General features: G+C 35.6%; 1 protein-coding gene across 1 annotated transcript; it reads right to left on the bottom strand.

The window, feature by feature from the left end:
• Positions 1–387: 387 nt before the first annotated feature.
• On the bottom strand, positions 388–24647 carry LOC113049905 (protein phosphatase 1 regulatory subunit 12C-like). Its single transcript, XM_026212641.1, has 21 exons — positions 24522–24647; positions 24174–24349; positions 23448–23607; positions 21571–21701; positions 18275–18393; positions 17339–17498; positions 11625–11769; positions 10754–10828; positions 9145–9224; positions 8961–9073; positions 8776–8822; positions 8558–8685; positions 8162–8249; positions 7391–7508; positions 7156–7268; positions 5918–5973; positions 5661–5709; positions 5457–5561; positions 5301–5351; positions 4295–4345; positions 388–1984 (listed from the first exon to the last, which is right to left on the bottom strand). The coding sequence occupies exons 2-21, from the start codon at positions 24338–24340 to the stop codon at positions 1898–1900; spliced, it is 2043 nt and encodes a 680-aa protein (XP_026068426.1). The 5' UTR covers positions 24341–24349; positions 24522–24647; the 3' UTR covers positions 388–1897.
• Positions 24648–26604: the final 1957 nt, after the last annotated feature.

The raw sequence follows: 26604 nt of genomic DNA, 5'->3' as shown, positions 1-26604 counted from the left end.
TATCAGTCCATATCATTCTATAGAGCTTATAAGAAAACCCACTAATAATGCATGTAGATTACCATATTATAGTGCAACTGCAGGACAGGTTAGAATGTATTATTACATATAACCACTAATGTCTTTACAATAAAAATATTTTTAAAAATATCTTTCCAAGATTTAAACAAACTAGAACAACAGCATTAGGCATATTTTAAATTTCTAAAAGGACCCAGTAAAACTTACCAATTTAATGAATGATACTCTTAACCACACAATTGTCTACTACTTACATCTTGTTTAATTTTCCTACCTCGGCCACTAATGGGAAATCAAATCTATGAAAATAATGTCTGGCAGGCCATTATTTATTTACGCATAAAGAACAGCACTGAAGCACAGATTGTTTTAATGGTTGTTACCCAACCATTTGCATTCATCTTTATTTGTCAGAGAGAGACTCTAACATTTTTAACAAAGCAACAGAGATATATTCTATCTATATATAATTATAGAGAAAGGCACAATTTTGGCAAAATACACTTGCTGGATGAACAAATGCTTTAGTCCTGAAAGCAATAATTTTAGAAAAAAAAAAACAAACAAAAAAAAAACAGTGGTAAACCTTTAAAAGCTTTGACCTATGGCGCCAGTTTGGTTTAGGACAAAACTCAATAGTCACAGTACAAAACACATTTGTGTCTCTTCCTAATAAAAAGAGATTACACCACTGGCAGAACACAACAGCATCAAAATTCACCATGTATAATATATAAATATGCAATAATAGAGAAACAGATCCATACAAATGCCTGTTTGGTCCAAAGAACAGTAGCCAGCTAAAGTACAGTGTTAATCCATATATACTGAGAAAAAAAAACGAGAAACCGTGATATACTGAGAAAAAACACACACCACCCAAATACCGTCTACTGTCTCACTAAGAGACCCCTGAGCAAATGTTGTTACTGTTTGGCACTTTTTTTTTTTTTTTTTTGCTTACCATTTCAAGAAATATTAAAATTATTTTTTTAAGCTAAAATGATGATGGCATTGCCCAACTGACATTGCCATGACATTTAAAAGCTCAGTTTAAACATTTGTAAGTCTGGTAACACTGCAATTTCAGTAATAAGCCTTTAACAAATGTTAGATACTGCTTCACAGATCAGTGGTTTATGAACATTCCGATGTGAATGTATATGAAAATATATTAAAATGTAAATTATATTCCAATGTACATTAACCTGTTCTGTTAACATTACTGATCTTTGATTACGGATGTAATATATGGTTTTTGTTATCAATGAACAATATTCTATTTTCTGTATTTCCTAAAATCTTGATTTATCTAACTTTGCAGTTTTCTAGAGGTACCTGCTAAAAGACAATGATTGCAATGGCCGCTATCTCTAAGTCAAACTGAACAGTAAACCTGAACTGAAACCTCAAATTAATCAATAAAATTTTCATCAGTGCAGTGCAGTGTAGGGCACAATAAGGGCATGAACTAAGTGCGATGGCTAGTCTGCAGAATTTTAAAGAACATTAAAGCTATGAGTCTTATCTGTGCTATTAATAAAAAAGCAGCAAGCACATTGCACAAAAGAAATCAATAACATTACAAGTGATACAAGAGCACCCTGAATCAGAACTGAACACCATTATCTAGAGTATGGACTTGAGCTCTAGAGTCGTTGAAAATTCCAGTTTTGATGGGTCTAGAGTGGCAGCTAAACAAGGCCTTAAATATGTACATATCAATTTGAAGAACAGTAGTTTAACCACCCCAGGTAGGGGCATATGTCCCAGAGATGAGAAAGGGGTAGAAAATTGTTGTGCAGGTCTTTGGGCAGACAATGGAACAGCAACTTTCCCAAGGAATTCAGGGGAAAAATTTGAAGAGCCCAAAGATTTATTTAGACAGCTTACTAATGACACGAATGAGAGCTGCATTTTCATCTTTAAGTCTCTGGTTGTCAGCACGCAAATCCACAAGCACCTGGGGGGTGGGGGGGGGGTAGAGAGTGAGGTGAGCACATGGAAACTGTATATGCAAACTTTAAAGGGTCATTCCACCCCAAAATGAAAATTTTGTCATTAATCACTTTCCCCATGTGGTTCCACACCCGTAAAAGGATCAGTTCATCTTCGGAACACAATTTAAGATATTTTATGATTCCTTTGTCAACGGTCTCCTCTGTGTCTCTCAATATCAGAGTTTTGTTTTGTTTAGTTTTTTTTCCAAATCAAAGCTAAATACATTTAAAAACAGTGCATCCTTGTGACGCGGAGGACACAGAAGAGCACACGCAGCACAGTGATATGGGAGACACAAGCCTCTTTCACACAGTAATACCAGTAAATTGCCGTAAAATTACCAGAACGAATTTACCGGTGAATTCAAAAATGCGCCATTCACACAGTCAACGACATTCCGTCTTTTTTCCGGAAAAGCACCATTCAGACATCCATTCCAAAATACCTGTAAATTCTGTGATGTCAATAACCTCTAAACAGCTGTGCTTGTATTTTTAAACATGGAGGGTAATACGTGTTCAGTATTTCTGTCGATGGTTTCATTTTTGGTTTCAAACTTTAGTATTCATGCAACTGCTTTTGTTACAGAGACTAATAATAGACGACTGGTTAGAATAATTATACTCACAATTAATAAAACACCCGATGCTGTCGGGAGCTGACCAATTTAGTAAAAATCGGCTTGAAAGGATTATTAGCACAATGAAGTTGTGATTGTAAATTGCAGCCTGTAAGACACGTGACATCGCAGAAAAGGTGCGTTCACAAATGTAGCCTATGCTGATCCAAATTCATATCAAATCAGTGCAGATAAACAGTTCTGCATTCAAATTGAGTTCAAAAGATGTCGCAAAGCACCGGAAAAAGTAATTACCATGAATGTGACAGAGGGAAATAGTAAAAAGATATATGAATTATTTACTAATAAACTGTTTTCTGAGTCTGTGTCCCAAGTATGAAGATGCCTGACTCATCTGCTCCTCATTAGACGTGCCTTCTATACGGATTATGATTGTATTGAGATTTTTTGTTGTTTGTTTTTATTATTTTGTTAAGTAGTAATTTAAAGCTTTCTATAGATATATTTATCATGTCTGTGAGGCATGTATTCGCTGAGTTTCGGTTTATTTTTGTAAGCTCTCCTGTTCAAGACGAGACAGCAGAAAGCATGTTTGTTTTCTTTATTTTATATTTCTTTATTTTATATTATGATCGCGCTGGCACCTATATGTCCCAAAAAAGCGTGCTTAATCTTGCACTCTCCGCACAAAATATTCGATATAGCGCACATCTGGGTTTAACATTAAAACATCGTTACATGCTTGAACTGTTTTATATTTTTATATTTTATTTTAGACAATTCGTGATGATTTGAGCAGGCTAAACTGATCAAATATAGGCTATGTAAACTCTCTCTCTGTGCTGGCCGCTTTAAAACAAAACTTATAGGCCTGTTTAATGATCAAAAACTGCTCCAAACATAAAAAACTGAACTATTTTAATAGCTGAAACAGTAGTATAGGCTGCTTTGGGAGAATTGGTAAAGTTGATGCCAAATGGATCAAGCACTCTTCTACACTGCTCTGACTTTTCGTTTGTACCCTATGTGTTTTTCCATATGTAAAAACTAAAATAAGTTGTAAAACTTAAAGTTATTATTTTTTTTATTATTATTATTATTGTGTTCGGCATTGTGGGCCGCATGTGATTTCATGACGTGCCGCGGGTTGAGATCTAACGTTACTGGTTTAGAGCTGATTTGTGGAGTAGATTTACAAAAGTCATAATAGGAACAAGAAATACTTCCACTACTACTTCGTTTGTGATGGTCGTTTATTTTTTAGATATTAAGACGCAATGTTTTCAGTTTATTGATGACCTGACTTTATCCTGTGAATGCATTGCTCTCGGAGACAGTTAACAGTTATTTGATCATACGTTACTGCATCACTAACAGGTTTTTATCCAAAATATCTTAAATTGTGTTCCGAAGACGAACAGAGCTTTTACGGGTTTGGAACGACATGGGGGTAAGTGAATGATGACAAAATTTTCATTTTAGGGTGGAGTAAACCTTTAAGGAAAGCTCTGCGGATTTGGCATATCCATCATACTAAAAATACTATACAGCTCCTACCTTTTGCAAGTTTGGCTAATTGTGTTTTCAGCTATCAAAAGACTATAGTAATCACAGCTCTGTTTAACAAATTTAACCATGAATTGTTTCTGAAATTCTAAACAGTTCTAAATACTGTAAAGCTCAAGCTCTTACTTTGAGTTCATCTTCTAACTCAGATGCTCTCCGCTGAAGACGTTTCTTTTCCTGAATAAAGAATAGAGCAGAATTAAAAACAAAACAAACAACAACAAAATATTTTTTACAATAAGGTTCAATCCTTTAACATCTGTGCATTAGGTGGTGAAATAATATTTTTTATAGCATTTATTAATCTAGGTTATACGACAGTGCTGTTGAATGCTTGAATATGATTGGCTGATGAACGTTCTAAGATGTGCAAGGAATTATTTTCAGGGAAAGACACTGCTAAAGTAGTTCCAGGTCTTGAACGCATTGCATTTCAATATCACTTCACCAAATGGTCCTTAGTGAACACAACAGCATAAGAACCAAAAACCACAAAGACACTAAATAAGCAAATAAATATATTAAACAACAGAAAAGAAAAAAATGAAGTATTTACATATATTATAGTAATTGTGTTTTATTATCTATGGAAGAACATACATCCTTCTCCTGCTCTCTCCCATACAAATGCACACACACTGAAACATACAATGACAAAAAATACAATGACAAAATTCCTGTCAGCGCTGCCCCATGACTTTATATTTAAAATAGTTTTAATATTTCTCAGCAGTGACGTAGTTAAGTCGCTGTTCTTGAAGCAGTTAAACCTTCAGTTTCGCCCTTAGTAGATACAGTGCTGTTCAGAGACACAGATTCAGGTAAAGCACACATGCTTAATCTCTCTCTTATATCAGTGGCTCAAGCCTCCACTAGCTCTAAAATGATGTTTGGAATGTACAAAGGTTCTTTGAGATGAGATGTGAAAGGAATTTGCGCTACATGCGTAATAATTCAACAGCCCGTCATGAATTATTTCTTGCTTAACATTAATTACTTAATGTACCAACACATTTTTAACAGTGCTGTAACATTACATTACATTACATTACAACATTACATTTTAGTGGTAGTAAATGTCTTCATTTTAGACACCCAAACAGCGATATGGCATGAAAATATAGGAACTTACATATCTCTCCAGCTCCAGCAGGGCTGGTCTGTCTGATCCATTCTCTTGATTCTGTGTAGATGCAAACAAATAGAACAGTCAAAAAAATCTGACTCAATTTGGCATTTTTTTTCCTATCCTCAGGTCTCAGGACAAAAAAATAAAATAAACTCTCACCTGTTTGAGTTTCTCAAGCTCAACTTTACTCTCATTTAATTGCAGTTGGGTTTCTTGAAGCTTCTCTTTTAGATCTCCATTCTCTTTCAAAACCTGCCGATACAACTGAGAGAACACATATAACACACATACTGTATAAGAGAATGAACCTCCTTTATTACTTATTAGTTTCTAAATGTTTATTGTGTAAAAAAAAATCATTACTTTTCTATAATCCAGAGAAGAGTGTCTGGAATCATCTAACTGAGGATCTCTAAAAAACAAACAACAAAAAAAACCCCAACACTGTTAAAAAAAAACATGACAAAGTTTCAATATTACTCAAACCTGAATGCACCCACACATGCACACTATGACCCACATATGTACCACAAACACAAGACACTATCCTGCACAATCAGTACCACTCAAACAAATCTACACATCAGTAGATACACTAAACCTTACGAACACACACAAACCTTGTTCTGTTGTCTTGTTCAGCATTCGGTTCTTGTCCAGATTCCATTTCATCCGTCTGAACAAAAGTAGCATTAATTGTCAATAACGGTCAATGTCAATAAGTCTGTATTAAGAAATTTCTTCACTACTGGCACCAAATGCAACTGCAAAAATAATCATTAATTATAGGTGTAAAATGTTCTCATTGTTTGAAGAAAAAAAAACCCAGCTTAGCAACAAGACGAATACTGCAACAAAAACTGAATGACCACTGAATGCCATGATTGACAAATCAGAATCAATAACAATGTAATAAAAGGCATTAATATACAGTTGCTAATTCTTTGACCCAGATGTTTATGACATTCTGTATATTATGAAAAATTGAATGAACCAAAAATTGAAATATGTAATTTCTATTTTTGGTTCATTCAATTTTTCATAATGTACAATTCTATGATCCATATTCAACTGTTCACTACAAAAATACCATCTGAGACTGTATGTATGGCTTGATTACTCATTGTTTTGTCAATATCTGACTGCAGTGCAAATTGTCTCTCCAATAAATTAATGCCTTTTTTTGGAAACATTTATGAATTGAATTGAATTATTCATACATTTTACATTGACCCAATTTAATGAAGCACATTTCATGATGCATCACAATGATAGGATTAAGAATAAAAGTCAGAACGGACACTTACACCCCTATTAAATTAAATAGGTACATTTTCTGATGAAAATGAGTGACTTGTTGCTACAATGTCCTAGTCTCACAAATAGTTTTTCCTTTTATGTTTTTTTGTTGCTAAATGAATTATCATAAAATCATTATTATAGTGTTCCTGTAGCTCAACTGGTACAGCATTGCGTTAGCAAGCCAGCTAGCGCAAGGTTGGGGGTTCGATTCCCCGGGAACACATGATAGGTAGAAATTGATAGCCTGAATTTAAATTTAATTTAGTTTTTTATTCATACACTTAAAAAGTACCCTGGCATCGCTTTAGCCATTAGTTAAAAACAAGTCTAAAGGGAACCACCACAAACTCCTGTTCTTCTGAGGAAATGTGGTTGTGGGAAACATTAACTTAAAATCCAAAACTCAAAACTACAGATACAATTATTTCTGTTATTCTTTGAAATATTCTGGTAAGACATTGCAAAAAAGCATACTTTTAAAAGCCTATTTATATTGAAAATGCTCAGAGTGTCTGAGAATGCACTGTTTTTTTTTTTACGAATGCTTGTAGCTTACCTCTTCAGGCAGCTGAACAATCCCAGTTGAGCGTCTCTCTTTCCTTGCTTTCCTGCGTTCTTTCACTCCTAGTCTTGTCTGTGCATCTTCAGATTCCTTTGCTGGCTCTGTGTCTAATGCAGAGAGAAAATTATCACTATCTATACAGAATTCACACTGAATCAAAGCGAACAAAGAATCATTAGTCAACTGTACTCCAGTTACTTCATTCACATGTGATAGTAATGAGACTCACCTCTCTCAGCCGGTGTTAGTGTGATGTTGGGACTCACAGTCTGAACACTGAGGTGCTGAGGTTCATTGGTCTTAACAATACTCCGTTCTGCTTCCTTAAGATCAGTCAGTGTTACTCCCTGACAATCAAAATACCAATAAGTTTTTAATATTCATGATTTTAAATAATAATGTAATCATTAAAATAAATTAAAATAATAATGGTTTTCTTCAATTTTTTGGCACTTTATTAAAATGTTAACAAAATATTAAACCAAACTACTCAATACGGTTTCTTTTGAAAAACCTTTCAGTTTTATTAATTATATAAGGACAGCAATATCACAATGACATTTTTGACTAAGTGTTCCAAAAAATATCTGAATGAATTTTAATTCTAAAATCGAAAATATGTTTATCATAGAACAGGAGTATTCAAGTCACGGCATGTATAAATTGAATTTTTAAATTTCATGACCAGTGCTGTCAGAATTCAAAGCGCCAACTGTGAGCAATGCTCCCATCATTATGCAGAATCAGCAGGAAGAATAACAGTATTTTTCTGGAGTACATGTATGCTCAGGGGCCGTCTTGTGCCACTCTGTACTGAAGTCTTACTTATGATGATTTTGAAATAACAGGTGAACTCTATCCCTATGAAATGTAACTGACTTTTATTAACACCGACATATTCAGAAAACATAAATCTGAAAATCTTTTGCAGCACAACGCGACTGGAAAGATAAGCAAGTTGACAGACCCAATGTGTGTGATTAGGGTTGTGAACACACACCTGTGTTGATCGCCGTGACTGCCGCATGAGACGCGAGCGAGCTTTCCTTTGAAACTCGGACTCTTCGTCTCTCACTAGAGCCTGATACCTGAAATACACAATCTCACCATTAGTCATAAATAGAGCTTAAATCTAGTTTATAAAATGGACAGTTTCAGTCCTTAATTATGATTGGTTGAGCCATGTTTAAAGCCGTAGTTAATTTTTCCCAAACATACACTTGTGACCTCATTACAATAGTATTACAGGACTAAAGACATTTTTTAAACGTCATATTTTGTTGTAAATTTTGACTTAAAATGGTTAGCAAGCCATAATCCCAGCCATCATTAAAAAATAAAGTTCTATGTAATGAATAGTGTACTGAATAAAGCTTCAAATTCACATAAATCTTACTTCCTTCCATCACTAGAGGCATTACTGCTCTCAGCAAGTGACTCCTGCCTTTGAGGGGTGGGCTGCACAACTGCTGTGCGACTCCCTCTGTCCGGATCATTCACCTGGACTTCTTTATCCTCAATGGTCTGAAGAACACAAAGATACAGTGATTTATCCCATGCACAAGCAGACGCATTCTGACAATGAAAACTGAAACAGAGGAGTGTGTGTCTGACCCCTGAAGAAGGAACAATGCTCTCTGGTGTTGACACTGTTGAACTTTCTAAAACAGAGAAGAAAGCAAACATCGTCATAAAGGTGTGCTCTTGTACAGGTATGTGTCATGTTTGTGAATATTTTGAATGCTGCTGTATGAGAGAGATAGAGAGAGAGAGAGAGAGAGAGAGAGAGAGAGAGAGACCTGGGCTGCTTTCCCTCTCATCGTTGAGTCCCAGGCCTCCTGAGACTCCTCGTTCTTTAGACTGGTCCTGTACGTTTATTTTGTCCCTGCTGCTCATTCGGCACACAGAGCTCCTAAGAGAAAGAGAGACATGAGTGAAGACGTCCGTGACTGCAAAGACTGAAAGACTAATCATCTTTCTCACCTGCGTCTCTTGTCTCTTGCAGTGTTGGCATTTGAGATTTGTGAATTTTGTTGCTCGTTAAGTGCCTGTTCAGTCCTCCACTAAAATAAACATATGCAAAAAATTATATAATCATTACACTTTTTTTGTCTTCATCTAATCAGCAAATAAACAGCTTCATGGCTCACTGCATAAAATTACAGTTGTCAACAGATTCATTAATAAGTTAACACATTAATGCAGTTGATTTTTAAGGATACAAAAAATATAAATATGTTAAATAAGTCTTCAGTTTGCCGGTGCACTCATCAAGAAGAAAGGTACAAAGCTAATAGGGTGAGTCAATAGGGTGGTACCCTACAGTACAAATGCTAAACGCTACATCTTTGTACCTTATTTATTTCTAAATGGTTCATATTAGTACCTTAAATGTACATAGTGCTTTAAAAGTACATATTAGCACCTAAAGTGTACATACACGGTGACAGCTTTTTAAAATGTGTGTGTTCATGTGTTAAACATTTAATTTGCTTCATATTATGAACTTTAGCAAACACGGACAGATAATAGTGTACTGGATGATGTATTTTTGTAGGCCAAAACCTGGAAATCCTGTTAGTGTTTTAGTACTTCCAGTTCATTCGTCACAAAGTCAATGGATTTTTGGTTAAAAATGCCTGAAATAAGGTCTTTACAAGTTTTATTCTAAAACAAAGTACATTATTACTATTGCTAAGTGTTTAAATGAGAATACAGAAGTTGTCGATTGAGAAGGTGTTAAACGTCATCGCACCAAACATGAAAACTCATCTACTCGCTACTCCACTTTTCACAGCATTGTTGTGTCATTGATCACACTTATGCAAACTATTCTAACTACATTTTTCAGAGAAAATGCTTTTTTTTTTTTTAATACAGACTGAAAGAGTTGTGGGAAGGTTACTGATGGTGACGTTGAAGTCATGTGACCATGGTTTAGTCCGCTCATAAATACTCAAATACAAAGTCCTCTGGCGATTGTATTTTGGCTTAAACATTCATAAAAGTTGTGTCATTTGAGAAGAATATTATGAACAATGTTCATGATGAAAAAAACATCTAAGAATCATAAAGCCAATGGAAAAACCCTATTTACTTTCCATTAAGCCAAGGGAACCACGGTGATGGTGACATCCGGGATGGCCTACAAAAATACATAATTTCTGCAGCACTCTATTAAAATGCTATCCTGTCCTAGTAAATGATGCAAATATATATTGCAGGATGGCCTGGGAGAGCAATATGATTGAAGACAGATGAGTAATTCAGTAGAATAATTCTGTGGCTATTATTCAGTTGAACAGATTTGCAAGTGTCTGTTCTCTTTCATATTGCAAAAGCAAAGAAAAAAAGCATAGCACTTGGTGAGACAAAAAAACTCACTTTAGAATTTATTTTGTGATTGTTGTCACAAAATCAAAATGAGACATTAGTCTATTTTTTCTTCTTTTCACCCTAATAAAAGTAGTCTATGAAAAATAATTGATAACCTTTTCAAAATGTTCACTAGTTAAATATGCCTGCTATATTACATACAGTAAGCTTTTGAGTCTAAAATGACAGATTTAGATTTAAGTGTATATGTTCTCACATTAGCCTGTCTTAGAGACAGCTCTTCCAGTAAAGACACAACGCTCTCATCCGCCACATCAAATGGAGTCTGACCCTTAAAAAAAACACAAAAAAAAACAACAACACTGGTGTCAGTTGTGATAATTTCACAAACATGCATGCACCCACACACACCCACCCACACACACATTATGAAACAGAACTATGGCTAACTGCAATGCTGCTGCTGGCTGCAGAACTCTGGTGCATTTTGACACAGAACAGAAGCTCCACACTTCCTTTTCCTTTAAGAGTGCATGACTCCTGCTATGCACTTATTACACCTACATACTGTATCAGACCTTAACTTTTGCTTTACCTTTCCCATTTAGAAATACAGTACATTTATTTTATTTAGGATTGCAGTATATTGGCTATTGCTACCATATTTCTTGATGTAAACACAGATATAATATTTATCCTGTATATTTTTTCCTAGAAATAAAGGATTATAACACACAGAAATAGGAATAATTAAAATCAGATAAAGCTGTCCTGAAACAGAAATGGGGACCGATGGATGATTTGGTTTTTAAAGGGCTAGTTCACCTGATTTTGACAATTCTGTCATCATTTACTCACTCTCATGTTGTTCCAAACCGGTATGACTTATTTTCTTATGCGGAAGCAAAGGAAGATATTATGAAGAATGTTGACTTCCATGAAAACACTGGAACATTCACAAATTATCTTACTTTCCTCAGAAGAAAGTCATACTAGTTTAGAATTCTTTTCCTTTAAGGATGGCAAAACCTACCTAAGGAAGACAACTGTGATTCTCATAGTTACAGTTACAGGCCAACAGAGTTTGCTACTAAATGTTAAGCACATTTTTTTTCTCTCTCACTCACCCCGTTACTGAGGGCCTCCATGTCACACAGTTGCTCAGCAAGCAAACGGCAGGCTTCACTTTGACCCCAGTGAGACGCAGCATGGAGTGGAGTCCAGCCATCATAGTCCTTAGCACTCACATCCAGACCACACTGACACAACAATCTAAACAGGGAATGAAGGAAAGTGTATTTTATTGTAAAAGTCCTCCATACAAGTGTTTAGAACAGTTTGAAGATACAAGCTCTGTAACAAAACCTAGTGAGCATTTTAAATGTAGTATTTTAAAGGGTCATGAAACATTAGATTACATTTTTTGAGATGTAAACAGATGTGCATGAAGTATACTTCCTTTATGAATTATAATAACCTTTCATAAAAAATATAATTAATAAAGTAAAATGAGTAAATAAAACTAATAATCCCAGAAACGCATGCCACGTAGATTTCTGGTGGATCTTCAGACATATTCCAAACAAAAAATAGGTACAGGTAACTTTGAAAAAAAAAATTGGGAAGTGGAAAGGATGTCAGTACAATTATTACCGAGCTGTATTCAGGTTAAAAAAAAAATAAAATAAAATAAGCCCTAGGCCAACCCCTTTATTTAATATACAGGCATTCCTAGATTCTGTAAATTAACCCTCTACATTAGGGCTGCATAATTAATCAAATTTCTAATCACAATTACAATTATGGATGCCACAATCACGTTATCGTTCAAAGCGGCAATTAATCGTTCAAAGTCCACTTACGTTATTCTGCATGCTTAGGATGCATTTTTTTCTATTTAGGTTTTCTGTTATTCTGTTATTCTGTTTTTATGTTATTTTAAGGGTTTTTCCCATTATTTTCATTTTAGTAAAACATAATACCATTCATATTTTTATTATTTAAAGAAGAAACCCATCCGCTGTACAGTTGACATTTGAGGCTTAATACTATAGATAAGCCTTAAAAGTTTGTCAGTTAAGAGTTTTTTCAGCTTGTTTATTTCAATATAAACATATGGCATGCAGTTGCATCCAAATATGGTATAAACATCAATGTAAACTATGATAATCGTAATTAATAATCACAATTACAATTTCAAGGGAATAATCTACAATTATGATTTTTGTCATAATCGTGCAGCCCTACTCTTCTCAAACCTTGGCAACAGAATCAGACGCATCAGACGAAGACACAGATTTGCAAGAATGTTTAGCATCCGTGGAATGAACATGATCGCTGCGATACACTGGTGGAGTGAACAAGGTTTGAGAGAGAGTTGTTAGTGAGGTCATGGACGCAGCCTCTGTGTTGCCAGATCCAGCTTTTATAAGTGTTTTGGACTTGTCTTTTTTACGTTTATAGTAGTACGTTGTAGTTAGGGTCAGCGATATCTTTATCTTATCTTAATTTGAAATAATTTGGGTTTATTTTTTATTTCTTTATCATTTTTTGTTCTAATAGCAATATCTGGCAACAATGCATCAATGATTCGGCTATGCAGGTCCGGCTGGCCTAGAACATGGGCTGGTATACGTTAAGGGTGCTCCGATCACGATCGGCCGATCGTTAATGCGCATCTCGTCAGTAAAGCCGGTTTTCTAATCAGCGGTTAATTCCATCAGGTGCGTGATTTCACATAGAGCAGCTGTTACTACACAGAGCCGTTGTTAACTGAGAAGATGGGCCAATAAACACTGAAAATTAACGTGATTTGCGCATCTTCTCTATTAACAACGGCTCTGAGTAGTAACAGCTGCTCTATGTGAAATCACGCACCTGATGGAATTAACCGCTGATTAGAAAACCGGCTTTACTGATGAGATGCGCATAACGATCGGCCGATCGTGATCGGAGCACCCCTAGTATACGTTATTCAAATGTTGGGGACATAATCATTAATGATCCTGACTTTAACGTCACAGTCGGTGGTATGTTGGGATTCACCTCTTTTTCAGTTGTCTTTGGCACATATGAGATTTACAGGAGACAATGGTGTTTGAAGCTCACGGTGTGTCATTTCCATGTACAAAACTCTTATTGTTCAACTATGCCAAGGTAAATATAGATTTCCATTCTATGGCATATTTCTCTGTTCCCTAACAAAAGTCACTAAAAAAGGTAATTCGTTTTAGAAATCTTGAAAATATTGATCTTAATCACTATCCACGCATGATCAATGATACTTCTACATGTAATACTGTTGACCAATATAATTTAATTTTATCATCAACTTTAGACATGCAGACCTCTAGGAAAGAACGTGCCGACTCATTCACAGAATCATAACCCTGGTTTACTACTGAGTTTAGAACTTTTAAAGTTAAGAACTGGCAGCTTGAACTGCAGTATAAAAAATAATATCTTATTGTCCATAAACTTATGTACGATGAGCACTTAGTTCAGTACAATGAAGCCCTCAAGATAGCAAGAACTGAATACTACTCACAAGTCATTAATGATGTTACTGAAAATCCTAATAAGATGTTTAAGTTAATAAACTCCTTTAACCTATCAACTCACCTACCTGTTCCTCTGTACAGCAGTGCAATAAGTTTCTGAATTTCTTTACAGAAAAAATATGAATATTTATCAGTCCATTAATTCTATCTCTCTGTGTGCACCTACTGAGATTTATACTTCAAAACTTTCCTTCTTATTTCCTTCTAGTTTTACAGTAACCATTGATTACATTCATAAATTATGACAATGAATTCAAATACATGTATTTTGGACCCCATTCCAACTGACTGTCTGTCATCTATCAGTTCTCTCATTTTGAACATTGTCAACACCTCCCTTATAACTAGATGTGTTTCCCAAGCCCTTAAGGTTTCTGCCATCACCCCAGTCCTCAAAAAGCCTGGGTGTGATATGTCTGACCTATCAAACTATAGGCCAATTTTTGTATCACAACTTCATTCTCACTTGTCCTGAACAAGTGCTTAGAACCTTTTTTAATCTGGGTTTCAATCAAGACAGTACTGAGAGTGCCTTTGTTTGAGTCATGAATTATCTTCTTGTCTCTTCTGACTCTGGTGTGCTTACTATCCTGGTGCTGTTAGACTTGAGTGCAGCCTTTGATACGATGTGTCACTCTATACTGACTGAGAGACTGGAGACTTGGCTTGGTATCTCTGGTACAGTCATTCCCAGTTTGTTGTTTTAAGTAACGTCAAACAGGTCTGTCATAGTGTTCTCCAGGGGTCTGTCCTAGGCCCTATACACTTTAGTATTTATATGTTTCCTCTAGGGCAGATTATTTGAAAGCATGGTTTGGGGTCTCACTTCTATGCTGATGATACCCAAATTTATATTAGCACAAAAACTAATATTACAAGGTATCTCGGAATCACTCTCTGACTGTTTGCAGGAAATTAAATGATGGATGTACCACAATATCATTAAATTGAATGGGACCAAGTCAGAGCTTCTTCTTTTTGGTACCCCTGCAGCTGCCAGCAATAGTAGAATCTTCAGTTTGCACCTTGATAATGGTTTAATATATCCATCTTCTCAAGTTCGTAATCTTGGTGTTCTTTTTGATTCTCACTTGACACTAGACACACATATCAAGAGCATTTCAAAATCTGCATCTCAGGAAAATTGCCATATTTAGGCCTTTACTTTCGCTACCTGATGCTGAAAGGCTAGTCCATGTTTTTGTTACCTCTATGGTTGATTATTGTACTGCCCTATAGATTGGCCTACCTGCAAAATCTATTAAGCACCTGCAATATATACTGAACCCAGCAGCACATATCCTTATTCATTCTCTTGTCAGCACATCTCTGGCATGCTTAGGAACCTGCATTGACATTAAAATTCTTACGTTAAAATTCAAAGCTGTACAAGGAACTGCTCCTTCATACTTTTATACATATGTGATTTAGTTACTCCATACATACTCCATTGACCCAAACAAGATAGTTTTAAGAAAGAGTTAAAAACCCATATTTTTAAGATGATGTTTGTGTCTATTTTTTTCACTCTTTTATATTCTATTATTGTTGTTGTTGTGGTTTTAATTCTAATGGATGTATTTTGTACTATATTTGCTGTAGCGCTTTGGATCCAAGAAAAGCGCATTATAAATAAAATGCATTATTATTATTATTATTATATGATAATCAAGATAGAACTTTAGTAATTAGAGTAAAAAATTGGTAACCATTTATGAATGTATATTTGTCATTTTAACTGAACTTATGACTAGTGGTGGTGCTTAAGTTGGTGTTGGCCATTCAATGTTTCTGTAAAAAAAAAAAAAAAAAAAAAAAGTGAAAAGAAAATCCTAACAATAATACTGAGGAGATATGGTATGTCAAAAATACAGGTACACCGTGCATCCATTGAGATGAATTGAAAAATAGTACTCTGAAGCGCTCAGTCATAGTGTCCGGCGAGTGAAGATTAATCTTTGCTAAACTTATCCAAGCCGCCTTTCCACTGTCTCCGTCATTTGGATGATTACGATTGTCACATTTCTCCCCCTTGCGGCAGTCGCACAGAACTTTCAAATTGGTCGTGATGCAACCTCAGCTTACTTACCATGGTAAAATTAATGATTTTACTGAATATGATCAATGTAACGTCATGAATATATCCACACAAAACAAATGACCTCCCTAATAAAAACACATAGGTTTTATGGGGCTAATCAACATACTTAATGATTAAACAATTATTTCTGCCAAAATTATTCTAACGCCATTTTACAGAAATAGAGTTTACATAAGGTTAAAATGGAAAAACCTCACACTCATTGTATGGAATGTTCAGGATTTTTTTTAGGTGGGACTAAAAAGGGGTTCGATGACGCACTGGAGCCCAGAGCCACGGCCCCTCCCCTAACACTATAACTAGACCACATTCGCATCAGTTCACCCACTCAATCGTGAGTTGTCAGTACCATTAGTAACACACCATGACAGCTGTTCTCAATTCCAGTCCTTCCACCCCCCAGCTCTGCATATTTTGCATGTCTCTCTTTGTTAACATACCTGATTCAGATAATCAGCTCGTAAGAAATTAGCTCTGTGCATGAAGTGTGTTTTGACTGACATGGTCTCAACACAGTGTTCATTGCTCCCTACTCCCTGAGCAGGGGAAATCTGTTGAAATTTCCTCACTTCGGAACATTCATTCACAGATTTGCGTTGGGCGTAACATCTTCACACACAGACAAGTGTAACACCAAGATTCCATTAAAAAAAGAAGGATGATCAAATCTCTACCCATGCTCTCTTCCTCACCTCTTCCCATCCTCTACCCTAATTTCCACAGCTTTCCACACCCATATCTTGGGAGGTTTAATCTAGAGAGACCAGTGATAAACAGTCAAGGTGTGGGTTCATGACTCTTTAAAAAGCAGCTGCCAATTTAGGGAGGTGAGGCAGCACACTCATTAACACTCACAATGACTACAACAATCTCTAAACATTGAACAATTATTTGTTTTTTCCTTCAGTCAAGTTTTGAGATATCATGCATTTTAGAGGAAGATGTGGAACATTCTGTACGAGCATGGGGTGTTAACCTGACCAAATATGATGCAATGGTCTGAGGTACCAGCAGTAGAGTAAGTTATCCTAACCAGGAGTCTGTGGTAAAACTGTCTGCTAAGAATATAACTATTACAAAAAAGTATTTGCTTTAAACCATGTTATAATACAAGTAAAACTTTTACAATGCCAAGAGGAAACTCATGAGGAAACATTTCTCTTTTTGCATTTACACTTACTTAATGGCCTCCAGATATCCTTTAGCTGCTGCTACATGTAAGGGAGTAGCGCCAGTCCGGGGGTGGCAAACATTAGCAGGTAGCCCGTTTGTGAGCCAGTGGCGGGCATCACGCATGATCCACTCCTCTTCTGCCCGCTTAGCTGCCTCCACATCCATGTCTGTTGAGAGATTAGAGATACTAATTATAAGGTCTCATACATTCCTGCATAAAACAATAAAATATGTAAGACTCTATGAGATTTTTTTTACTATTTATCTAACTAGGTCACTGTATAAGTGAATTCAATGTAAATGTACTCTTCTGTGTATTTCTAGAATAAAAATACTTCAGTGGAAATATTTTCTAAATGAATATAAAAGGTAAATATTATGTATTGTATAAAGTTACGCATTACACTTTGTAAAAATGTCTTGCAGTTTAGTATACTTCGTGTGAATCAAAAAGAAAAACTGCTTCGAGTCCGCACCCTAAAGGGATAGTACCAAAACCAAAACTGAAAATTCTGTCGTAGAATACTTACCTTCATGTTGTTCTTAATCTGCATCTGTATTAAGATCTTCTGAATAATAATTTTGGTTTTCATTGACTTCCAATGTATGTACAAAGTCATACCGTTTTGGAAGGGCATAAGAGTGAATATATCATGACAATAATTTTCAGTTTTGGGTGAACTAAGCCTTAATGTTATGAATCCAAAAATGCTGAAGTCTTCGTCAGGGGTGAAGTTTTGACTTGCAAGTTGTTAAACAACATCAGTATGTGGACATTTATTTTACATTTACTGCATTGTGTCCTGCACCTGTACTCAAACCAACTTGGGTTGGGTTATTTTTATGGGTAATGGCAGGCTTTATTTTCTGATACCTCTAAATGTAATTGACTTCCACATAAGTGTATTTATGATGTGACATTTCAGATGCTCTGTTGACTAACCCTGTGTCAATGAGTGTTCTTGCAGCAGTGTCTCTATGGCCTCATCCTCTGCAATGTCCATTGGCACATCACCATCACAGTTCACTGCGCAGAGGGATGCACCATGCCTGAGCAGAAATCTGAAAGTGACAGTACCAGTAAATAAGCACAGTAAAATACATGCCAAATGGGTCCATATCTTTCACAGCAGTGCAAGTATTTCTAGCACTTACTGAAGCAAATTTTTTTAATGTTTTAAACCCCTCTAATCACACAACTCTGTCCACAAACAAAAACACACATTTCAAAATTTTCAGAGTATAAGCAACTTATGAACTTGTAATTTTTCCGTTAGTACTGGCAATCCAACATTTATAGTCATTTCAATCTTTAAAGGGGTCCTATTACGCTTTTTTACTTTTTGAATTTTAGTCAGTGTGTATGTTTGGGCATAAAAAATATCTACAATATTACAAATCTTAAATTCCACTCCAAAGGGAGATATTTAGTGTCTAAAAAAATACCTTTTCAAGAAATACAACAGATGGTTCGTTTGGACTACAGCATTGTTTTCCTGGGTTTTGTGATGTCACAAAGTGGCCGTTAGAATGGCATTAAAATAATTCCCACCTACAAAAAATTCAGATGGTTTGGGGGTGGGGAGGGGTGAGGTTGTGGTGCATCAGACAAGAAAATGACTAAGAAGTAGTACTGCTGTAGTGTTAAGTTTTCGCAAGTTATCAGACATGCACCTGAATAATTATGTTATATATATTACATTTTTATTTTATCTTGTATGTAATGTCTGATAAAGCAGAGTTGTGAGCGGAGTGCTGCTTTGTGTACAGCCCATAGACTGTATAAAAACATTGATGTAGTGTCTGTGATGTCACCCGTAGGTTTTCTGAAGAGCGTTTTTTAAGCCTGAAGTGGGCGGAGTTAGCCGTCACCATCTTGGCAGCGAGTCATTCCCGGATAGTCGAAAATGGACAAAGCAGGTAGCTAAAACCACGCCCATCTAGATTGACAGTGGTGACAGCAGCAGCAATCCACCTTTCACTCAAGTGGCCACGCCCCTTAATTATGCTATATAGATCAAAACCACTTTTTGTACCCGGCTGTAAAAAAAAATTCTGCTGTGAAGTTGGGAATTTTTACATTGGGAGTCTATGGGACTGACTCCCTTTTGGAGATGGCCTCTAGCACCCAATGAATTGCAGTTTTAGTCAATTCCATGTTGGTTTCAGGAGAGAGACCGGAAGGGTGCCGCTAGGTACAGTCGTTACAGAGAAAACCTCTATCCAGCTGGCAAAAAAATTATTTTGCATATATATGCCGCCACAAATTGACTAAGTCTGTGGGGAACACTGGACTATGGTATAAATAAACTAAACTGTATAACAGTTTCACAGCATTTAATTTTATAATGTTATATAATGTATAAAGAACCATAAACATAATACATGTGCACGTATCTGTACATAGTAAATGCAGTTATTTTTAAGCAGTTGTTGACATCCATCTAAAATGTTTGCAGTCCAACACTGATCCGAGGCTGCTTAACACATACACAACATTTATCCATTATTTTGATTTCAAATCAAACATTGTTATTGAAGATGCTTTTTCAGCATTGTGATTCTCTTAACACGGTAATGTAACAATCTTGCATAAACATTTGTTTAAACCAGTTTTTATACTAAAATCAATAAATACCTATAAAAAAAAAAAAACATTCATGCATTTGACTTCTAGGTTTGTATATTAAGTTGCTCAAGCAAGCAGCAACACATTTAAACACAGCATTTAGTCTACTTTTCTTGTTAGGCTATCTCAAACATTTAAAATTAAAACACACCACTGACAGAAACAGTCGACTTTTGTGCCTTTTGCATGTAAATCTTTATTACAAGCAATAACGCGGGTCTTAAAGAACTGTCTCCACAAGTGCATCTATTATGTTAATTGCCTTATCTAAAAGTGCACTTTTTCTTGTTTTAAACCTAGCCAAAAGTCACGAGTTGACTGTGAAACGTAGTGGACTTTAATTGTATCAATTTACTGTGAAATTACTACATTTCCGTGTCAATCCATGTAAATTTTTAACGCGAACAATATACTGACACTTTTATTCAGCGTGTGCAGCACAGCAAAAATAGATTCGGTGCGTAAGCGATCGCTGCACTGCTGCAGATGCACTGCGTCCTTCATCAAACCCAGAACTAATCGAGCCATTTGTGCCAGGCTGGGGAGAAAGGTGTTGTAATAATGTAAATTATGTGAAAAATAATGCACCAAGCATGAGAGCATGATCTAGTACACCACCAAAACAAAATCACGTGTTTCATTTCTGGAGTTCTTCCTAAATAGTAGTATAACACAAAAAATCAGTGCTTAAAGCAGTGCCACGATGTAGTAACCGCTGACACGAAACATCCTTTCAACATATAATTGCACACCAAAGAATACTGTTATTACCACTGTACAGTATTGTTCTGTCATGTCAGTAATTATATATTCTAGAAGAAGGATTTCACTAAATTAATTTGCTTGGTAAAATGTTTCAATCAAAAATTTGTGTCTTAAATATATAGAGGACTGGGGAAAATGAGATCGTTTCTGCGATTAGCATGAACTGTTGTAAAGCATGAAAAATTATTAAGGCATTTAATGCAGCATCTGTTTTCTTTTGTGTTTTTTTTCTCAACTTCCTGTGGAAGGTTGTGTTTCCTCATACTATTTGCATGCAGTTCTCCCCGGACCCAAAGAACAAACCATTCCACAGAGAGCAGATGTCTGAGGATCATCTACACAAGCTCCATTACTGGCCGCACTCACCCGGCAACCTCCTCCTCAAAGGAAATGGTTAGGAAACCTATTCACTGCAGTCTCTGTCTGGATACTTGGTTGATCCTTTCATTAATACTGCATGTGCATATCTCAGAGATAAAGCCATGCAGATATTGTAAAACTGGCTGAATAAATTGTATTAAAAGGATTTGCTAATGTTACATTTGGAGATTGAATGTAAAATGTGAATGTGACTACTTCATTTACAACAACAAATTTTTATATTAAGTGCAAAGTTTCACTAGGCACAGAATGCTTTGCAAATAAATAGTTACATTTACCTGATTCATAGCCATAGTAATAACAGACTTAAGGCTGTGCTATATTGTGAATTAATCTCAGAACACATTGCAATCACATTTAACAGTAAGAAATCTCAAAGCCAGCTAAATGATAAACATATTACAACATTTTGACACAGAGTCAATAAGTTAAACACATATTCACTAAATTCACTCATAACGTACTCTGTTATCTCCAGGTTTCCACATGATGCAGCCACATGAAGAGGAGTCCAACCCTCACTGTCCACCTGGTTAACACTGGCTCCCTGAGACAGAAGAAATTCCACCAACTCCATACTGCCATCGATACAGGCCTGAGAGAAGCAGGATGTACAGTCCATCAGAATTTTACAGAAATACTATAATTATTTGTATGATATAACTGATATCCAATAAATGGGCAATCATCTAGTTTGTCTAAACAATTTAAAAAAAAACACATTTTAAATCATTTTGAATTTGGCAATGACAAATAAAACAAATAGACCATACAATTTTAAAACCAAGGTTGTGCCAAGTTCTCAGTAATGTACTCTTTGAAAAGCTTTTACACTTTTTTTTCCCAACAAAACTTAAAATATTCGAAAAATGACTTGTAAAAATAAATAAATAAATGCTACCAATTAAAATGTAATAACATTTCCCTACACTTGTACTGTATGTGCACACAATTATTTCACATTTAACATTAAAATCTTTTATCTTTTTGTATTAATATATGAAGAATAAAAAAATATATTCATTAATAAATATATTAATTCATATTTGGAGGGTTGCACCGTATTTCTTACAAGACATGAACTAATTATCTGATATTTAATCATTTAAAATATTAATGACTGACACACACTGGGGGTTGCACAGACTAATAGACTAGTCGACTTAAATGCTCTACCATGTTGCTTTAAGCTTGACGTTGACTAGTCGCTGGTCCTATAGATGGCATAACAGGATAAGAAATCTTTGAGGGACTTCTACATTTATGCTCCGTTTCCAAACAGTTAAAATGACAAATAATTGTATACTGTGAAAGCTCCACAAGACATGTCTGTTTATATTACTGGATGCTCGGAATTGAATGGGAGAAAGCACATTCTAAACGGCTTATTGTTCAGAAACTGATAAGTACAAGCATCTATTTCTAAAGAAAACAATTCCACAGCATCAGTACTACTAAAGAGACGCTGCCATGAAGAATTAATTCACACACGCAATCGCGCTCACTAATCCATTCATATAAATGTAATCTTTACTGTGCTACTTTATCAATATTTGATTTAGAACGAGCAAGAATCTGTGAGAAATAAAACGACCCAAAGGCAAAAGAACTGATAAAAATTAGTTGTTAAAGGAGCATTAATTGTTCATTAATGATGTCATCGTGACTATTCGACTTCACTTTCATCATATAAAAAAAAAAGTCGTTCAACCCCTAACACATACAAGGTAGTCAAAAACACACTGACCACATTGTATTTGCATTCATCTAACATGTTCAGTACACTGTAAAGTGTTGAAAATGGCTGTGCTGCTTAAAAATTTTACTGGCCCAAAACCTTTAGAATTAAATGAGATAAACTAAACCTTTGAAGGGTCCTGTTATTGCTATGGGATCTGTTATGAGATGTACCAAAACACACAGATCATAATCAAAATCACCGCCCACAATTTCAATCACCTGTTGTTGTTGTTTCGTTTTGTTTTGTTTTTTATGAGGTGCGATGGAGGGAGTCTTGAAAAATAATGTGTTTAAACTAACCTCTTTTGATCAGATCACCGAAAACACATCATAAAAATCCAAAGTCGATGTTAATATAGGGGAAATTAGTATGCCCATTTAAATAATCATTATTCAATGTAAATCTCTAAAAACAGCCAATAACCAGTACAATACCAATACATTGAGCAAACTTCTTTTTTTTTTTTAAGTTTTATTATACATGAGACTGTGAAGTTAAGTTCCTGAAAACATATTAGCGAAATAGCACTGTATCCTGCATGTGGATGTTCACTTTATTCAAGACGATAAATGGTTTTAAAAAATGCAGTAAGATTCTAACCTGGTGTAAAGCAGTTATTCCATCTGTGTTGGCACAGTTAACCATATCATCCTCTCCATTCTGTACTCTTGCTTCTCTCAGCATCTCCTTCGCCTCCTCGGTGTCACCGCTAGCACACACTGCTAGGAACTCTGCATTCTTCTCGAATCTAACTCGCCACCTGAGAAAGGGGGACACAGGTTGTCTGGAATGGTATTTAGCATCAGACACCTCAAAAACTACACAGTAACACTGTCACTAAAGACCCTTACATAATAAATTTGATCCATCTTAAGCAAGATATAATGAGGAAACAGTAAAGGCTTTGGATGCACCAGCCCAGTGGTTAAAGATCTGGACTGACGTATACCAGAATAAAATCACATTCCTACTCAACAAATGTTGTGTAATTCAGGTTTCTACGGTCTTAACTGCAATCTTCAGCTTCATCAGCCATCAGCTCTGGGAACAATATTTCCCATTTGTGGTGGTTCTCTAATCCATTAAGAATGAAAACTAATCAGTAATCACATGCTAACAGGATAGTAATCCAATGCATGGCAGATGGTCCTTGACACCCAAAATAGCTAACTAAATCTGGAGATCTTCATTAAAGAGTTAAGCTAAGAAACACAGAAACATATTTATTCGGAAATACTTGTTTACATCGATGAATTATATTGCTAATGAATGCTAAAACGCTCTCTTTGTGTTGGTTGTCATTATTGTGGTGACTAATCTCCAAACCTGTTTTTTTTCTGCTGCTCGGTGGTGTCTTTTCTGCCTCCATCAAGAGCTCCGGTGATCGTATCTCCTCTCCAGCGACTCCGCGGCACCGCCGGCTCTCTGTCGGTACTGGAGCCCAACCAACGCGTCAGCTGCTCCCGACGCTTCGCTACAGCCGCATCCCCCATAATCCAGAACTAAAGACACATATTTTTAAGAGAAATCCCCATGATCACAGCTACAGGAACATATATCAGAGAGACACGCCCTCCATGCGTGCTGTTTACACTTCCTCATCAGACTCACAGGAAGTTCCTAAAAACATCCAACCAGTCATTAAACGTTATTTTTTGCCTTACTAAAAAATACCTGCCGATCGGAGATTTCGACGACCAGTAAAGTTCAAGAACCAGATAAATATTTTATGTAATTGCCATGACGTTTAAAAGGTTTCAGGTCAGAGATCAAAGTTGCAGTTCCACCTCCAGGCTGCAGAGGGCACAGCAGAACTCCTCACCAGCTTCCGGGGGTTGTATACACCCCAAGAGATGTATCAGCTCCTTTATGCTGCAGTTAAACATGAGTCAGAAAATTAGATGAGTTGTGTAAGATTGCCTATAAACATATTTGTTGCCCTAGTCATAGAGATCAAAAGAGCCTGTCAAAATATAGATCTAAATAGGAGATTACAGGATGGTGAGCAGCACAGCAAACACTAGTATAGATTAACAATACATAAAAAATGCACATAGATCAATAGTAAATAGCACATTCCAAGTTACAGAAAAATATTTGAACACTAACGAAAATGTATCTACTATTGATCTTGCCTTTCAGGTGTATTGCCCTGCAGAGATGTAAGCAGGATGGTAAGATGCAAAGTCAGGAAAGTATCTTGGCCTCCTGTGATAATTTTTGACTTGAGACTGTCCAATTTGTCAAGAAGTCTGAATGATTTTTCTGATCCAAAAACTTTTTACTAGTTTACTAGTTAACTTGTTACTACTGGGCATCAGTTAGCAAGTGCATGTATAGGGGGTCATCTTATGGTTGTTGAATGCTTGAAATATAACATTGTCTTATTTTAAATGTAATTCGAAAAGCTTTCAATACCTATATCTGCTTAGGTGTTGATCCTTATGAGATGGGATAAGTGTTACAACTCCCACAATCGATTTTCACTTCCTCGGAAGGGACTTGGATTTGAGAAGAATGTATGAGAGAAGTTTTAGGAATTTTTAATTAAGAATAAATTGTGACTTACCTTTCTTTTTCGGTCATATGCACCCACATAGCTTTCTAGGTGTTGTCATGTTGAGTCTGTGAGTTCTTTATATTCAACCAAAATTGCATGTCCATTCTTTTAATCTAAAATGCCATTTACAAACAATAAAATAATGTGCTATAATGTTTTCATGATATATATAATATATATAAAATAATCCAGTTTCTATTAATTTTATTAGAATCAGCAGTTTTGCCTCAAATGTCTCATCAAATTGGACATTCTGGAATTATAAATAAACATTTTTAATTGACTGTATTATGCTGATTGAGAATAAATACAATTACAATAATAAATGACACTATAGGGAAGGGATAATGTAGCCTACATCCAATAACCTCCAGCAGGGTGGCAGAGGGGCCTTGTATCACCCTGAAGGAGGTTATTCAGCGATAATAACCGGCTGGATGTACATTATTCTTGCTTATAATAGGACTACTTGTCACATAAGTAAATAATTAGAGACAGAATATTTGAGTTTAAATATTTGAACGCAAAGCATCCGTGAACACAGCAGTTGCGGGAGAGTGTCAAGTTCAAAGTAGATGGACATTTACAAATTAAACTATTTCAAACAGGGCCCACTAGTACAACCTGCACTGCACTGCATGTGAACCTGCAAACCCCAGCTACAGCCCTGGACATCTGTATTCATTTGAATTTAGTTCATCATAATACTGGACTACAGTGGTGCCTTTTGCAATTAAACTTTTAATATTAGCATCTACACTGCTTAAGGAACAGTTAAAATGTAAATTAATAATAATAATAATAATTATTATTACAATAATTATTTGCACTTATGTTGTTTTAAACTCAACAGCTTTAACATAAGGGAGTATTTTCAGAATGTTTTTTTTTTGTTGTTGTTGTTGTTGTTGTAATTTAAGTATTACTTTATATAATATAATTATGTATGTCAGGGAAGTATGTCACAATACCTAAATTTCAGTCAAAAACAACGGATATCATATGATCTCAACTCTAGCTGGTCAGTAAATACATTCTCATCTTTTTCCACACCAGTCATCTAAAAAAAAAATTTTTTTGTTAGTTATTTTTAAGGATGTAAAATGTATTTTTAAATATAAATAAATTAAATAGTTTGAACTGCTTATGCAGCCAATCCATGATGGCACATTCATATTCAACAGATCGACTATTCAC

This window comes from Carassius auratus, chromosome 30 (genome assembly GCF_003368295.1).
Source record: "Carassius auratus strain Wakin chromosome 30, ASM336829v1, whole genome shotgun sequence".
Classification (NCBI taxonomy): domain Eukaryota; kingdom Metazoa; phylum Chordata; class Actinopteri; order Cypriniformes; family Cyprinidae; genus Carassius; species Carassius auratus.
This window is presented reverse-complemented; position numbering and strand designations above follow the sequence as displayed.

Bases quoted from the DNA above. Each gene is read 5' to 3' on its own strand.
- LOC113049905 (XM_026212641.1), bottom strand. From the start codon at position 24,340: ATGGGGGATGCGGCTGTAGCGAAGCGTCGGGAGCAGCTGACGCGTTGG. The intron at 5,562-5,660 runs GTAATGATTTTT...GTGTTCTCTCAG, and splicing joins CTTCTCTGGATTATAGAAAA to TTGTATCGGCAGGTTTTGAA. The intron at 1,985-4,294 runs GTAAGAGCTTGA...CCCACCCCCCAG, and splicing joins AGTTAGAAGATGAACTCAAA to GTGCTTGTGGATTTGCGTGC.